This window comes from Eschrichtius robustus, chromosome 20 (genome assembly GCF_028021215.1).
Source record: "Eschrichtius robustus isolate mEscRob2 chromosome 20, mEscRob2.pri, whole genome shotgun sequence".
In the NCBI taxonomy this organism is placed as follows: domain Eukaryota; kingdom Metazoa; phylum Chordata; class Mammalia; order Artiodactyla; family Eschrichtiidae; genus Eschrichtius; species Eschrichtius robustus.
In genome coordinates, this window is record NC_090843.1 from 2,416,985 (window position 1) to 2,433,396 (window position 16,412).

The following is a 16,412-nucleotide window of genomic DNA, read 5'->3' on the forward strand; positions in this document are numbered from 1 at the left end:
GTATAAAAAATGTTAGCTGTTTCTTATTACCACAAGGGAATAGCATTTGCAAGTGTACAAACAGTAAACTTAAATGATCATCGTTTTCCTAACCCTCTCGTTATTTAATTTGAAATTTTAAGAATCTTTCATAAATACAAATACCTAACAATCTTATTCAGTTGATTTTTGTCATCTGTGAAACATCTGTTAATAATAATTAAATGTGTTATAAGAAAGAGCTAGCCATAGAGAAGGTAAGAGAAGAGTGGGCTATAAATATTAGTTAAGACAAAGAAGAGAAATGATTTTAAAAATGGACAACTTTCGTGTTCAATGAATTAGAAGAAGGAAAATATAAATTTCAATATAAGTATAAAAACATAGACCACGTCAAATGAAATGATTTTGGATAATCCATGCTTTTGTCATTCACACATTGCTGGTAGGAAAGCAAAATGGTTTACCCACCCTGAAAAACAGATCAACAATTTCTTATAAAACTAAACATGCAATCACCATACGACAGACACAGCAAGTATACCCTCGGGTATTTATCCCAGAGAAATGAAAACTTACATTCACACAAAAACCTGGAGCAAATGTCCATAGCACCTTAATTCATAATAGTTAAAACTGGAAGCAATCCAGATCCACACCATGGAATACGACCCAGCAATAAAACTTTTAAAGCACATGACGAGCACTCAAATAATAAGTGAGGGTTATTACTATTACCGTAATAAATGTATTTATACTCCACTTACTTATTCTTGAAATAATAATTGCACAGAAGTCTTGCACTCACACAAGGTAGGTTAATTTTTTGTCTAAGATTTCTTATTAGTCAACTGCACCTGTAATTTTTTAACTGAGTCATTCATTACCTTATGATTCTCTGCATTCTCCATGGCAAAGTAAGGTGGCATCGCGGTAACAATAACCCCAAGTAAAGCTGCTTGAAAATACAGCTCAATTTTAAAAACTATGTCTGTAATTTCCTGAAAGACAACCACAGAATAAGAAATCGAAGTGAGAATAGCTTTATATCACGTTACTACTTTCTAAAAGACTACCAAAACCTCCGAAGAAACATGTTAGGATACCTACCCTAGACAACAGTCTACATGAAGCAACAGGCGGCAGAGTTAACACAGCGGGCTACAGTACCGATTTGACACATTAAACGGCTATAGGATCCTGAGCAAATTATCGGCCTTCCATTTTCGTACGGAAGTACACAGAACAATACAGCACAGTAATTAAGGTTCACCATTTAGTTAAAAACAATACTGTAGTGAAGCGCAGTTAACCCGTCTACCAGCGGTTCTACGCAACGAACGTGACCCCCTCAGGATGACCGTGATGCCATCCCCGGTGCCTGGACTGCGCTATGAGCCAGCTGGGGCCCGGGAACCCTCCTTTCCTCCCCTGGGAGAAGTCACACCCCAGCTCAGCTTCCTAGGGAACCAGGAGCTGCTTACTCCCCGCAGGGGGAACTGTGACTCCGACAGCCTGTGGCTCCAGGTGCGGACAGCAAACGTCTCCAGACAACCTCGTAAACCGCCGGTGCCCCAGATGCAAGCTACCCAGAACCACGCTCAGTGCCACGGGATGATGTGGAGAGAGGCTGCGTCCTGTCGGCCCCGGCCTCCCGAGTTTCTAGCAATAAAGCCAGTTCCTTAATTCATGCCATATGACGTTGTAGAATTCGTCCCAAACTCCGGTACCTTACAGGGGAGGACCCAGACAGAACCAACCAATGTGTAAGCTGAGTAGCACAAGAAGTGGAGATTAATGAGATGACAGTTGGACTCAATTACACGGAATCTCATCATCGAAGGGGAAAAAATGTGGAACGTGAACAAGATTATATCTGTGAATAGGGAACTTTAAAAAGTCTCACTCTTTCCATCTGGTTTTAAACAATGGTATGGTTGTATGTCAGTGTTTGATGGAAAATGTTAAGAAGCAAAGATCTTTTGTAATAGTTACAGATACACACAAATGTGGTAACACCATAAAGACGTGCACGGGAATTAAACATTTTGAACTGTGGAGGAAAGAAGACAAGACTGGGGAGGGGTGCACTGGAGGTTTCACCTGTGTCTTTAACGTTTTAATAAATAAGAAAAAACAAGATACTAACATTTGAAATATGTGGGTACTAAATACACAGTTGTTTACTTTCTGTAGGATTGAAATATTTCTCAACAACAGCAACAAAAATCACAGGGGGAAGAAAACATCACAGGGATGATCTACAACTTCGATGATGATTTCTATGTCACCTATGCACTGGTGACTCACAAATATTTATTTCCTGCCCAGAAATCTCTCCAGATTCATACCTTCAAATGCCACCAGGATCAAAGCTGAAATCAATGTCTCCATTCCACCAAAACAAAGCCAAAATCTCTCTTCTGCCTATATTCTCAAAATTGGTGAATGATACTACTACTATGTACCGCCTTACCCCCAAAATGTAAGAAATACGATGCCTCACAAAAGCAAGAGTGATAGAGTATGTCACGTTTTTTAACATAGAGTTGCAAAACTCTATGAACATAATAAAAACCACTGAATTGTACATTCATATGGGTGAATCAGATGGTGTTTGAAGTACATCTCAATAAAGCTTTTGAAAAACAGTATGGCAACGGAAAGCAGAAAATGCTATTACCGAAAGATATTTGTCCATTTATTTTTCAACATATGAAAAACAATACTAGTATTCAGAGAAAAATGTTGACTATTTTCCTGGAGACTTAAGTGGCTTTTCATATCTATAATCCAACTGTCTGGCCTAGAGGAAAAATGACTGGGTGACTTCTCAAGGTTCAATACCCAGCATCTAGATTTCAGATGAACAATATTCATTTTTAATTATCTGAATTTTTCTTCTCTGACTAATATAAAAACTACTCATGCTTTACAAAAATATCAGTACCAAGACAGAACCTCCTTGACCATGAAGCGAACTCATACTAGAGACTCCTAAACCCAGGATGTGAACCATCCCCAGCTCAAGTTTTAAGACTAGGAGATGTCACAAGATGAACTTCTACAGATTTCATCTGTTATTATCACTTGGCTTTTAACAGTTATTTTATGCACACACGCACACACGCATAAATATTTTTAAGTTTGCTTACTTGAACGAATGGGGTATTCCAGACCTGGATGCTTTCAGTCACATTTGAATGATAAAGATAGTAGTTACTAATGATATTCATCAATACAGGTAAAGAATAAACCATAGTACTGTTGAAAACAGCAGTAAAAACATAGTCCTACAATTCAAAAAAATAGTTATTATATAGTATACATAAATATAAATGAATATATGATTGCTATGTACCAAGCTTTTCTCACCAGCTAAGTTAACTCTCACTGTACTGAAAACTGGTTCAACAAATCATAGAAATACTACTCAATGATAGATAAAAATAACCTGGTTTGGAATCTAGATATTTTGATATTTTAAACAAAAAAATAACATAAAAATAATTAAATTCTTCAGAGCTTTATTTATTGGTCCTCCATCAGGGCATAAAATATATCCTAAGTAAACACAGCCAGCTATTTCCAAACGTAAATTTTAATTTCCAACTAATAAGGTCAAATTAGCAAACGATTGATTTTAGAGGAAATATCTTAATCCCACACACTACTCTTACCTTTTCTGACTGCATCACATTTAAAGCTGCGCTGTGCGGAGCGGCAGACACGTAGTCACTGTCATTAAACATTGTCACCATTATGTTCTGGTTGGTGAAAAAGCTAAGAAGATCACTGATATCTGAGTCTGGTATTAGAAGATAAGCAAATAACAAAGAATCAGTTTAAATGAGAAACAGACACAGGCTTTTAGTAACACTTAGAGCTCTGTTTTTGAAGAAGTATTTTCTCTCCATTGGCTAAGACATGATTAAGAACATTGGCTCTGGGACCAGTCAGCATGGATTCAAATCCAGGTCCAGACGCGCAGACCTCAGAACAGAGCCTGACACACAGCAACTGCGCCATTTCAGCTGCCGCTGCTGCTACTGATACTACCCGCATTCAGAGTTTACCTATAATATGTGCGATCTGGTTCAACAGTGAGAGTAAAAATCTATCTGGCAGTTTTATGCAACAAGGTAACCTGCCACGCTCAGAGAGGGAGGAGCCAGGGTGTGGAGTTAGGTGGCATCACTCCCTGGAGGACTGCTGCATGCTCTGAACAGACAAATTGCATAAATGTCAACTGCGTTACTACTTTAAAATAGTAAAACCCATAACCAGGTCTCCATCTATATTCTCTAAATAGCCTGGAGCCAAGGGGGAGATTCTGAATCCTGTTCGAGGTCTAAATCTATACCAACATGCCTGATGAGTGGAAACAGTTCTCTGTCCATCATCACAAAAGCCAGGATTCAAGGATGGACAAGGGTGGCTTTTCAGAGAAATCAAAACCAAACAAAGGAAAACACTGGCAGTAACTGAGTAGCATGGCCGGTGGCTCAGACTCAGCAACAAACGTGAATGTCAGAGAGAACGGTGCTTTCAGTGATAAGACATCTACTCCCAACCTAGTGCCTTAACTGATCTCTCACTTCCAGATGCCAGAGAGGCTCTGTCCTCTCGAGAAGAGGGCTCTATTATAACTGAAGGAACTGTATCACCTGTGATAACAGAAAAGCTTTGCCAGGAGGATAAGACACCAACCAATATATACACACAGAGACCAGTGAACCCTAAAGGAAATGTGCCTTTAGGACCAACAACAAGGTCTAGGAAAATGTGAGATAGATAGATAGAAAGACAGACGGATGTAAGCAACTCTAGAAACACTTAAAATTAACAGATGGGACAAAACTTTGAAGATACTATAATTTCTGCAGATCGGTGAGAGTGAACGCCAAGCAGAAATACTTGAGATAATGTACAATTCCCCAAACACACAAAAAAAGTCACAATATCAGAGTGTAAGGCTCCACGTAGTACTGTCTTTCAGCAATGTGAAATGTATATTAAAACCAAAATAAGAATTCTAATGGGAGCAATAAATTGAGAAACATAACATTTTCTATTCAAGAGTGCTTTCTATCACTAAATACCTTCTTCCTCCAAAAGAATAAAGGTTACATCACAAACAGAGAGCTAGAATTGAAGAGTGATGATTGTAACGGCCATCTGTAACTGTCCCTAACTATGACTATTATTTTAACACCGGGCAAAGCTTTTCAGTTAATAGTGAATCAAAAAGGAAAGATACTAGAATACAGGTGAAGTGCTGGGAAATGTTAAACTCCAAAGAATTTGTGCGTGTAGAAAGGGTAAACGAAATGCAACTTTCCAACATATTTCAGCAAGATAAGCAAATGAAGCTGCTTCTGTTTTACTGTAAACTACAGAGTTAGCTCACTTTCCTCTTCAAGAACCTTGGGACTATAAACTATCCACACAGATGGGAGATGGTGTAGAAACATCTAATTCACGTCAAATTCTGAATTAGGTTTTAATATTTTGAAAATCAAAGTCCTATATCAGGTTTTTAAAAATTTATTCTGAGGTTTGCACAAAGCCGTATGTCTTAAAATTTCTTTCATATTTGATGTAATTATGTAATAAAAAGAATCAATAGCAAGTCCAAAAATATCCATTACAAATTTAATGTATGTGATCATAGAGATTTCTAAGACAATCGTCCTTAGTTCTAGTTTTTCAGATAGTCCTTAAAAATTGTTTAAACACTTCTATTTAGATATATAACTGCATAAATATTACATGCCGTAACTCTTTCTAAAGAGGGTCTTTCAACTTCTGAAGTTTATTTTGCGCATCATAAACTTTGAGATGAAACATGCTGCTCTGAGAATAATGTCGCTACTCTTAAAAAAGGAAATTTTATGATTATAAACAGTATAAATCAGAACATTTTTAAAACTGTCATCTACACTTAAACCAAAATTTCATTTCTGTAATGTATTACTCAGCATCAGTGAGGAGTTTTACTTAATTTAGGTTCATGCACGCAGACCACGCCTTTCCCATACATATATTTCTAAAATCCAAATCTCTGACCTATATCTACCCCTCACCCCAGGCCCCACCAACACACATTCACAAACCTGCACATACTCTCACCGGTAGAATTTTGAAGAAGCAGACTTGTTCTGTATTTATCAGGTTTATCTCCAGGTTTTAGGAAGTATAAGTCTGGAGCAAGTTTGATAGGAACAACAGCATTTTTAAAAGAGTGATGCACCAAAAACATAAAAATCTGAACTGAGAAAAAAATTAAAAGCAGAAGCAACCTGAAAGGAAAACAAATACACAGTTCAAGGCACATTAATATGTAAATCTACAAAACAATCTTCCTTCACATGACAGTTAAAAGGTACTCATTTATTCAATAAAGATGTTTAAAAAAAAAAAAAAAAAAAGCTTGAAAAATTCGCACTTGGGATAGAAATTCTACTCTCCAAAATGGTCTCATGACAATATTGGAAAGAAAGCCAATATTCAATGATAAAATTAAAAGTTATAAAAGTGTATTTTAGATCAGAGCCACCTTGAAATTGTTATAGGGCATGTAAACCTGTAGTTGTAACTTAAAAACAAAATAGACATTGTGTCACATTTATATCTCTATTCTCCTGAAGGAACTATTCCCTGCCCTACCTCTATCCTATGTACTCTCCAAATATTTTAGAAAATATCTGATACAAAAATATTTTAGATGCAGTGAAGAAAATAAAAATACAGTGAAAACTGAGGATGACTCGTTATCTTTGAAATGTCATCCTAACCACATCAATTTCCATTTCTCCTCTACAGTGAGTGATAAAGACAATCGTGTGCCGCTGGCCCAGCACATAATTCTACTACCCACTCAAAATGCCCTTCCACCTGAGAGACAGGTAACTTTCCGTCTCAGCCTGCAAAATATCTCTACAGTGTGTGTGACAGGTGTCACAACAGTGGGTAGAGAGAGCTTAGGTTATCACACATCAGCATTTTATAATTTTCAGAAACCCTATAATTTTAAGTCATTCTTAAATTGTAAGCAGACCTATACTGCACTGAACTCTAGTTCCATGATAAGTTAATGGGTGTTTTAGGTTAAAAACAAAATTCATGATTAAAAAATATTTGGAAACTCCAAGTTAAACAAAGTTGAAATAATTTCTTTACCATAGAGCGGCTCATGTGTTTTTATATGCTAATGGACAAATCTTTAAGAGAGGAAATGTAAGTTACAATATTTTCTACATGCATGGTCAATACAGATTTGACCATGGAACACTTCTTGTAGTAGGCTGAATGTCTGTCACCCTCCTCCCAAATTTACACGCAGAAGCCCTAACCCCCAAGGCGATGGCATCTGAAGATGAGTCCTCCGGGAGGTCATCAGGGTCAGACGGGGTCACGAGGGCATGGCCTCATGCCGGGATTGGTGCCCTTAGAAGAAGAGGCACCAGAGAGCTTGCTCTCTGGCTCTTTCCCTGTGTGCACACACAGCGAGAGGGGTGCCCAGCTGCAAGCCAGGAAAAGTCCTCAACAGAACCCGACCACGTGGACCCTGACCTCACTCCCAGTCTCGGGAACTGTGGGAAAATAAACTTCTGCCGTTCAAGCCACCCAGTCTTTGTCACTTTGTTATGGCAGCCGGAGCCGAGATTCTTTTACTGTTTTTCAGGGAGTATTTTATGAGAGTAGTATTCAATTAAATAAACGGACACATGCTGATTTAAACAAAGGTTTTTCTCTCACTAATGCTGACACAGGAATAAATCAGATATGTGACTGACATTTCTTTGATATTGAATAAGTCTGGGCAAAAAGCAAATGAATTCAGCATATTTCAAACATATAACAAAACTATTATTCTTGATTATTAAGTTTTATTTCTACCGCCATTTTGGATCCAACAAGACAGCGTGGTGTATAAAAGTACTTAACGTTACTTCTAAGTAATTCAACGTCTAGCAGCCCGTGGGAACCTAAGTGACAGAGACACGGCTAAGTGGAAAAGACGTCATTCTGATCCCAGTTCTACCAGCTATAAGCCCTTTTTTATATTTCCGTTTCTTCACCTGATAAATAAGGATAAAACTTATTCTTCCTGCTGTTTACCAAAAAAACAGTCATAAATATTAGTAATAGAGGCAAAACAATTGTGAAAAATGTAAATGCAAAATAAAATTTAAATACAATGACAGTAATTCAAAAATTACACAATTAGAGAAAATTATTTGTCACTCCCTCATTTTATAGATGAGACAAAAAAAGTGCTGGTTTTAAAAAAGAGTTAAGGCTCTCATGATAGTCAATGAAATTACTAGAGGTATAATTTTTTTCTCTGACATTGTGAAATTACCGTTTTAATCTTTCAAAACTACACAGATTATTTACATATGTCTACATTTTAAAGACTAAGATGGTAAATCCAGTTTGTATCCTTAAAAAAACAACTCATAGACAGAAGAGCGATTATACTTACACTGATCTCACTGATTTGCTTTCACGTTTCAAGGTAAGGAAGTGAAACTTTGCGATTTTAAACACCTGCTGTTTCCAAACACTCATGGTGTTCACCAGAGAAGCCTTGGTTTCAGAAAGAATAAGCAAGCTCTGCTCCATTTCATCAAAGGGTTTTGAATGCAATTCTTCCTCTGGTGGCTGCTGAGTAAATACACTATAATCTATTTGCCAAAACAAAACGATAGAAACTTACGTTATATTCCTTAAAAAGATGAAAACCTTTCTGAAGCATGTAAATTTCAAAGTAGCACACACCTGGCAGTGATACAGGACAAAGGGGACAGTCATATACTTTGGCAATATTATTAAAACTGAACATGTGCACAGCTTATGACCCAGGACATTCTCTCTCAGGTATAAATCCAACAGAATTATGTACAGAGGCTCACTGAAACACATGTACAAGAATATCCTTAGCTAGTACCCTATCCAATAGCCACATGCTGGAAAGAACCCAAATGTCTATCAACAGGTGAAAGAATAAATAAGTCATGAAATATTCCTGTAATAGAATAGTGTAAAACAATGAATGTGAACAAACTATTGTATAACCATAGTAGCTTGATCTTACAAACATTACATTAAGTAAAAGAAACCAGAATAAACATAAGCAAAAGAGACATCCTATATGATTGATTCCATTAGACCAAAACCTGACAAAACTACTGGATGGGGATAGAAATCAAGATATGTTACTTTCACAACAGTGATTCAACTTAAAAGAGATGAAAAATAATAAAAAGAGACGAAAACTGGTTTCGGTATGAAGAAGGACTTAGGCTAAGTTTAAGAAATGAGTAAACATTAAAAATTTTAAGAGTGGAGCAGAATAATGTATAAAATAATATTTAAGTACAACCTGGCTGTCTTGGCATCTTACCAGCTCAACAGTCTGAACGGATGACTCAGTAGATGGCCAAGTCCAGTCCCTGTCTTCCCCTGACACAGCGACTAATCAAACTAAAAGCAGGTCCTGAAATGCTGCATATCACAATCATAGTACTCAGTGAGCTCCAACTGGCCTTCTACAGAATCTGATATATACTAATCTTTAAAAAATGAAACAATTAAAATTGACCAAACTGAAAGCAAGCTGATGTTAGAGGTAAATTTATTTTGCATAATGGGCTTAAAGGTACTGTAGAGAAAAGTGAATAATACCTGAACAGAGCTCGCCCTTCTCACTTTTATTCCCACTTCCCAGACGTTTCTAGAAACTACTTCGTATGCCTGAAAGTACTGAGCACCACGCACACAGGCATCTTCTCCGCCCACTTCTCTCCGCCATCCTCAGTATGACAGACATACTCACTGTTAACGCATTCTACATCCTGACCTCTAGCTCCCTTTACTCCTTCCATTCCCATACCTTTGTCTCTTCTCAGTTTCATCAAACTGACGGATGCCCAAATTTAAGATCTTGCTATCGCTCCAAATGATCCAACATTTTCACGTAAACTTTCCTTCTCTAGCTGCAATCCGCCCCCTGCGTCCTCATCGTAAACTCGCCTTTCTTCCTCCACGTTTGAGAGAAACGTCCCTTTTCCTTCACTCTCAGGACCCAGCACCACACCAGTCTCGCTACCCTTCAACCTATTCTCAGCTTAAACCACACGGATCTCGACTGCACCACTGAAATCACTCGTGTCAAGGTCATGACTGGCTCCCACCCTTCCACATTCCCCGTCTTCTAAGCTACCAAACCCCCCTTTTCTGCTGCCATCTTCCTCTTCACAGCAGTCAGCAGAGAACTGCCCTCAAACACCACGCTGCCCCAGCTCCCGCATCTCCTTTCGTGAAGACAGAAGGAGCGCTACTGGTGCCTTCCCGGTCAGCCCTCCCTGGCCCTTCACTGCTCACCCTCGGGGCTTCCCTCCACTGTGTCTGCGCTCGCCACCGAAGCACCTCATCCAGTCCCACGGGGCCATCGGTACACAGGCGGATCCAGCGTTTGTATCTTGAGCCCAACGCCCTCCTTTAGCTCCAAGTGTGTGAATCAAACAGCCCAGAGGCAACATCTCCACTGGGATGTCTACTAAACCTCTCAACAGTGTAACCAAAATTCACACCTGGAGCCCTTCTTTCCACAAACCTGCTGCTCCCCCTTTCTCAGGAAAGGGCAATTCCATTTCCAGTTCTCAGGCCAAAGGCTTAGACGCTATTCTTGACCCCTCCCTTTCCTCAACCCCTAACGCTAGCCCATCAGCAAGTCACCACCAGCGCCTCTAGGAGAACCCCGAGCTCTTCATGTTTCCCTATTTACACAGCCATCCTAGTTCAAACTAAGATGAACTGCAATAGCTTCCTAACTGCTCTTCCTGCTTCCAAACTTCCCTTAAATCCACTCGTCATTCAACAACCGGAATGCAGTTTTTAAAAATGCAAATCAGATCACGTTACCCCTTTGCTTTCAAACTCTCTGGTAGCTTCATATCACACTAAGAAAACAAACAAAATGTTTTTCCAGACTAAACACATTCAAAGACTAAATATGATGTGGCCCCTGGCCTCCAGCTCTGAGCTCACTACATGCTACCCTCTCCTTGGCTCTCCACGGTGGCCTTTCTTTGTCATCAGAAACATCCAACCCATCCCTCAACCAACACCTCTGCAGTAGCGGGTCCCTTTATCTGGAAGGCTCTGCAATGAAATCTCACTTTTCTTGCCATTCAGGCCTCACTTTAAATATCATCCCAACCCAGTCCCCCCCTGAGATGCCATCTAAGCTATCTGCCTCCTGAGACCGCCCCACTAATTCCTTCATAACTCCTATCACTCTCTGTAAATATCTATTTACCTGTTTATTTCTACCCTTTCTTTCCCAAAATATAAATTCCACATGCTTCTACAATTATTTGTCTTGATCACTATCTGTCTGGCTCATTGCGTAAAATGTGCCGTTAGTTTTGTTTTTACCTGCTTGGTCAATTTCTGCTTCAACTTCTAGCTTTAAGAATACATCTTCCAAAGTCGTCATGGAAACACCATAAGAAATAACACCCAAACCTGAATGAGTGTCTAGAGCAGCAAATAAACCTAAAGGAGAAAAATGAAAGAGCGTCGTGTCATTAAGCACACTATCATGAATTATTCTAAAATGTCCTTTTAAAATAGTATATGACTGAATTTACTGTGCTGGCACAGTGTTCTCAAACTGTTTGGTCTCAGGACCCCTTCAACATTCTTAGAAATTGCTAAGGACCCCAAGGAATGTTTGTTTAGGGAGATATATATCTATTAGACATGCATCATAATATAAATTAAAACTAAGAAATATTTTATAGACAGAATGATGGGCAGAGTACATTACGTTGACACATGTACTTCAATTCAGTTAATTAATGATTCCTTATTCTCAAAAGGAAACCACAGAAAACCGCATAGAAAATTTCTAATTATAGGAATGCTATGGGAATTCTGCATAACATATCTTCAACAGTAAGAAATATCCTTTTGTTTATTAAGTCATCCCTCAACAGATAAAGGACACTGAGTTTGAGTTCCTCATCAAAAAGCAGAAAACTAAAGTCACAAATAAAATAATTCAAGGGTTTACCGTATAAAAATGTAATTCATTATGAAATCATGAAACTGGAAAAGAGCTCAGGACTTATACAAACAACTGTGTGTGTGTGTATACACATTTGTGTGTGTACATATGTATATATGTTGTGTATATGTATATTTATATTCTTATTCCCAGAACAAAAAAAGGGAACAATTTCTTTCTTTCTTGACAATAAAACAAACAATTATTTACGTAAGTTAACACACTAGTTGGAGTTTCTTGCATGCCGTTTATAAAAAAAAAGAAATGTTAGCTTACAGCATTTCTGATTTTCAAAAGCAAAATAAAGCAGAAACAGAGTATTAACTCTGGCGACCTGCGAGCGCGTAAATATTATATAGAAAAATAAACCAAGTAAATTAAGAAAACTCATCCCCAATGCAAGAAGCTGGTTCAGCAGTCAAGAAACTGAAAGTAAGGAATACCTGAAAATTTGTCCATGTCCTTGAAAGGCAAGCTATACACAAGCTGCTGGTCATTCTGTTGTAATAAAGTAGCTGCAGGTATGTGTTGTTTAACCAGAGAAGAAAGAGATTCCGTGGCACAGCATCTGTCAATGTACATGCTAGAGAAAACCAAAAACCATAATTTTTTATGATTACTCAGTCAACAGCCAAAAGTAAATTCTAATGCTTTAAGTTAAAGTTAGTGCCATAAAAAAATGGCCAAAGCACATCATGGCAAACCTTAAACATAGTAACAATAGGTCAAGAATATAATAAGGAACAAGTCAATAAAGAGCGAATGATACCTCAGGCGGTAGCCAATCCCCCATTTACTTTTGAGAAAAATTGAAGAACCAACACATTTTAACATTCCTTGTGATATGACAGCTTTCCTATCTGCAAAAAGAGATATGCGTTTCAATTTCAGAGTTAGTAACAGCATTAATAATTGGCATTTATATTTTCTGGATTATCCTATGAGACACCAGTGTATGAGCTCATTAAATTATCACAACAGCCTTATGAGGAAGGTATAGATTATCATCACCTGCTTTTTCGATGAGAACAGGAAGGCAATAAGAACATGTACAGTTTGCCCACGTTTCACGTGGCTATTAAGTGACAAAGCCAGGGGCTCCACCCAGGCAGTGTAAGTCTACAGTCTACTTTCCTAATATGCTCCAAATGTCTCGGACTCTTCCTATAAGGTTACTCACAGAAGCGCTTTCCCAACTTCCTTAATAGCCAAATGTAAAAACGACAAAAAAGCAACAGAAACAAAACGTTAGGTTTTTTTTAAACAAAGATACTACTGCGGAAATGAATGACATGCCCAATTTATTAGATTGTATTATGAACAGAAAGAGGTTGCTCGGGAACCTCAGAGCCTTGGACCTTGTCACAGCTACTCAAGTCATGTGCTGGTTTCAACCTGGAGTCTTCTGTGTGTGAATGTGTTTAGCACTGGCCTGAGGCCGTTAAGCTTAGGAAGGCCTCTTACGAGGCTGGCCCCTGACCCGTGTCTGGAGTCCCGGCTTTGAGCAGGTAAGGCTGGCCCCCCGCACCTGCGCTGCACTGGCAACGCAGGTCATGGCTGACACCTGCTTCCTGCTGGGCAACCGGCAGGTGGCCCGTGTGAGGCAGAGGGTACCACACGGCCAGCCCCAAGAACAAAAAAGAACAACCCTGGGCGAGAGGACAACTCGCTGCTGGATAGATGGAGCGCACCCTGGCTGACTCCGTGCGGATGGGACTCTTGGAAGCTTGCCTGTTTCTCCCGGACTTTGTCCCATGTGCCTTTGCCCTTTGCTGACTCTGCCCTGAACCCCTTCCGTTTCACTGTCATAACTCACACCCAGGGGTGTGGCTGTGTGGAGTCCTGTGAGCTTTCGTGGCAGATTATTGGACCTGGGGTGGTCAGGGGGACCGCCCAACACAACACAAAAACATGTAAGTTTAAAAAACTCTAATACCTTTTTTTGTGAAGAACGCACAGCTTCCTTATTTATTCCTCAGAATTTAGCATTTCTATGTCTAATCTCCCATTTGGCCCCATGACCTTAACCTTTAAAAATAAAGTAAAAATCTCACCAGCAAGAATGTCAGCTTCATCCATGAAATGAGTACTAAACACTGTCACCCGATTAGCTTTTCTGTATTTAAGAAGATTCCAAACAATATGACGAGAACAAGGGTCCATTCCAGCTGTCGGTTCATCCAGCAACAGTACCTGTGTGCAAAGGGTTGGGCAAGGCAGGGAATCCTCAGGAAAACTAAAATATATAAAATTCATGCAGACCCTGCAAACCTTCCCCACTTAAAGTTACTCTATCCAATCAGAAATGTATTAGGTCTGAGTTTTCCACTCATATGTGAGTTAGCATAAATTTAAAAAACTATCGCTTTGGCATATGAATACCTTCTTTGGTTTAATTTTAAAATACTAATGTCTGTAATGTATAAGACATAAGTATAATAACAATCAGATAGACAAACTAAAAACCAAAACACCGAGTATTTCGCTTTTACCTGAACAATTAAATTTTGTAGATGTAACAACTGCTCGTTAGAGAATTATGTTCTGTATTAGTTCAGGGAAAGAAATTTGTTTTAAGACTATTTTTAATTTTGAAAATATGGTGGCGGGGATTGGGAGGAAGATAAGTTAACACAAAGCCTGAACCACAGTCTTCCCCAAGCTACAGCATCAGGGCGTGTGGCAGGATGGTGGGGACCCAGGGGGCTCCTGGCCACAAGTGTGCACCTGGCAGCTTTCTAACACTGTGCAAAGCAGTGACCAGCTGGTTCTCTGTTTCTGCCGGACAGAGAAGAGCACAAAACAGACAAAAAAATCAAATCAGCAGAACAGTGAAAAACGGAACTATTCGTTTGATTTTGTTCTTATTTTAAAATTTTTATTATAACCATTACAAATGTATAGAAAACTGAAGAGAATAATAAATATAACAATACTTTTATAGCCACCACTGAACTTTAACAAATGTTATTTTACTTCAGATCTTCTTTCAAAGAAATAAAACACTGCAGATATAAAGAAAGTCAGTCCTATCCATTCCCCTTCCGAGAGATGACCACTAAATTAAAGATGCTGTATATCTTTCTGACTTCAGTTTTAAAACCTTATTACTATAATTACAACCATAATAACGTACAGTATTTTATGTATGTTTAAAATTTATACGTGTGTATGTATATCTTTCTACAACCACTTTTTTCTTCAACATAATTTAAAATTATCTCATCAATGACACTAATATCTGCTTACCTTTGGATTCCCAAGAACAGCGATTCCTACAGACAGTTTTCTTTTCTGACCACCACTTAACTTTTTAGCCTGATTATCTTTGATAGCCTGCATGTCTAAATCCAGTAAAACCTTCTGCACCTATGAAAGTAAAGTGTCAATAAACGTTTCTTAAATCACATCATTTACATAATTATCAATATTAGTTTTTAAGTGTTCCAATTTTAATATCAACTTTTAAAATGTTCTTTTAGTCCAGAACTTAATTTTGACATATATCCATGTATAATTTTGAAATAACAGCTAAAAGGATTCCTGATGGGAAGGTCTACTGTACTCTTGTGACCCCTAGGTGGTGGGAGGGGATCAGTGCAAAGGCTCCGTGTGTGTCTGTGTGGCAGGGGAAGGGGGTGGAGGCGAAAAGAAAAGAAAGAAACATCTGTATTGAGAGACCAGAATCCTCCAGATGAAACAAGGACTATTTTCTATGTGCTAAAACTTTTGCTCCAAGTTCTAATTCTTTATAATGACTTTCTGTTTACTGGCTCAGAACAGGTTTTATATTTAGATTTTCAAGCATATTTTTATTACAGAAGTTATTGCACAAGGTTACTAATTTACAGCAAATAAAAGTAAAGATTTCTATTTAATAACATACTTCTTGTATTACGTTATTGGCTGGTATTCCTTTGATTGAAGCCAAAATGGATAAATTTTCTTCTACTGTCAAAACATCAAAGTGTATATCTAACTGTGGACAAATGCCAATCATTTTTCTTGCTTCAAACATTTCATCTATTTCTGAGACTCTGTGTCCATATACAGATGCAAACCCTAAAAGCAAAATATATGTATTTACATTAAATATATTAAGTATCAAAAAGTATATATGTTTTAGTATATACTAATAATTTAGTTATTTGTATGTAATAGACATAAAATAAGAGTCAATATAAATTTGGAGGACACAACGCACCCTTATTTCCATACTGGTGGAAATCACCATCATACTGGTGATTTGCTGCCACGTATATTCCAATCTCATTTTCCTTCATTTTCAGGGCATATTACAGAGTGGAAAGAGCAAAGAACCATAAGTTTAATACTAAACAAAATTATCTAT

General features: G+C 38.2%; 1 protein-coding gene across 9 annotated transcripts in view; it reads right to left on the minus strand.

The window, feature by feature from the left end:
• Window positions 1-16,412, minus strand: part of ABCA5 (ATP binding cassette subfamily A member 5) — an 81,568-nt gene that overhangs the window by 19,962 nt on the left and 45,194 nt on the right. For 8 of the 9 annotated variants that reach the window (XM_068530730.1, XM_068530731.1, XM_068530733.1 and 5 more), the window contains 11 exons: window positions 15,948-16,123; window positions 15,311-15,430; window positions 14,116-14,254; window positions 12,831-12,921; window positions 12,505-12,644; window positions 11,428-11,547; window positions 8,471-8,672; window positions 6,106-6,281; window positions 3,660-3,787; window positions 3,135-3,272; window positions 867-980 (listed from right to left, as the gene is read on the minus strand). In XM_068530730.1, the coding sequence (XP_068386831.1) occupies window positions 867-980; window positions 3,135-3,272; window positions 3,660-3,787; window positions 6,106-6,281; window positions 8,471-8,672; window positions 11,428-11,547; window positions 12,505-12,644; window positions 12,831-12,921; window positions 14,116-14,254; window positions 15,311-15,430; window positions 15,948-16,123 (1,544 nt within the window). The remainder of the gene's footprint in view (window positions 1-866; window positions 981-3,134; window positions 3,273-3,659; window positions 3,788-6,105; window positions 6,282-8,470; window positions 8,673-11,427; window positions 11,548-12,504; window positions 12,645-12,830; window positions 12,922-14,115; window positions 14,255-15,310; window positions 15,431-15,947; window positions 16,124-16,412) is intronic. The other variant, XM_068530732.1, reaches the window with a different exon arrangement.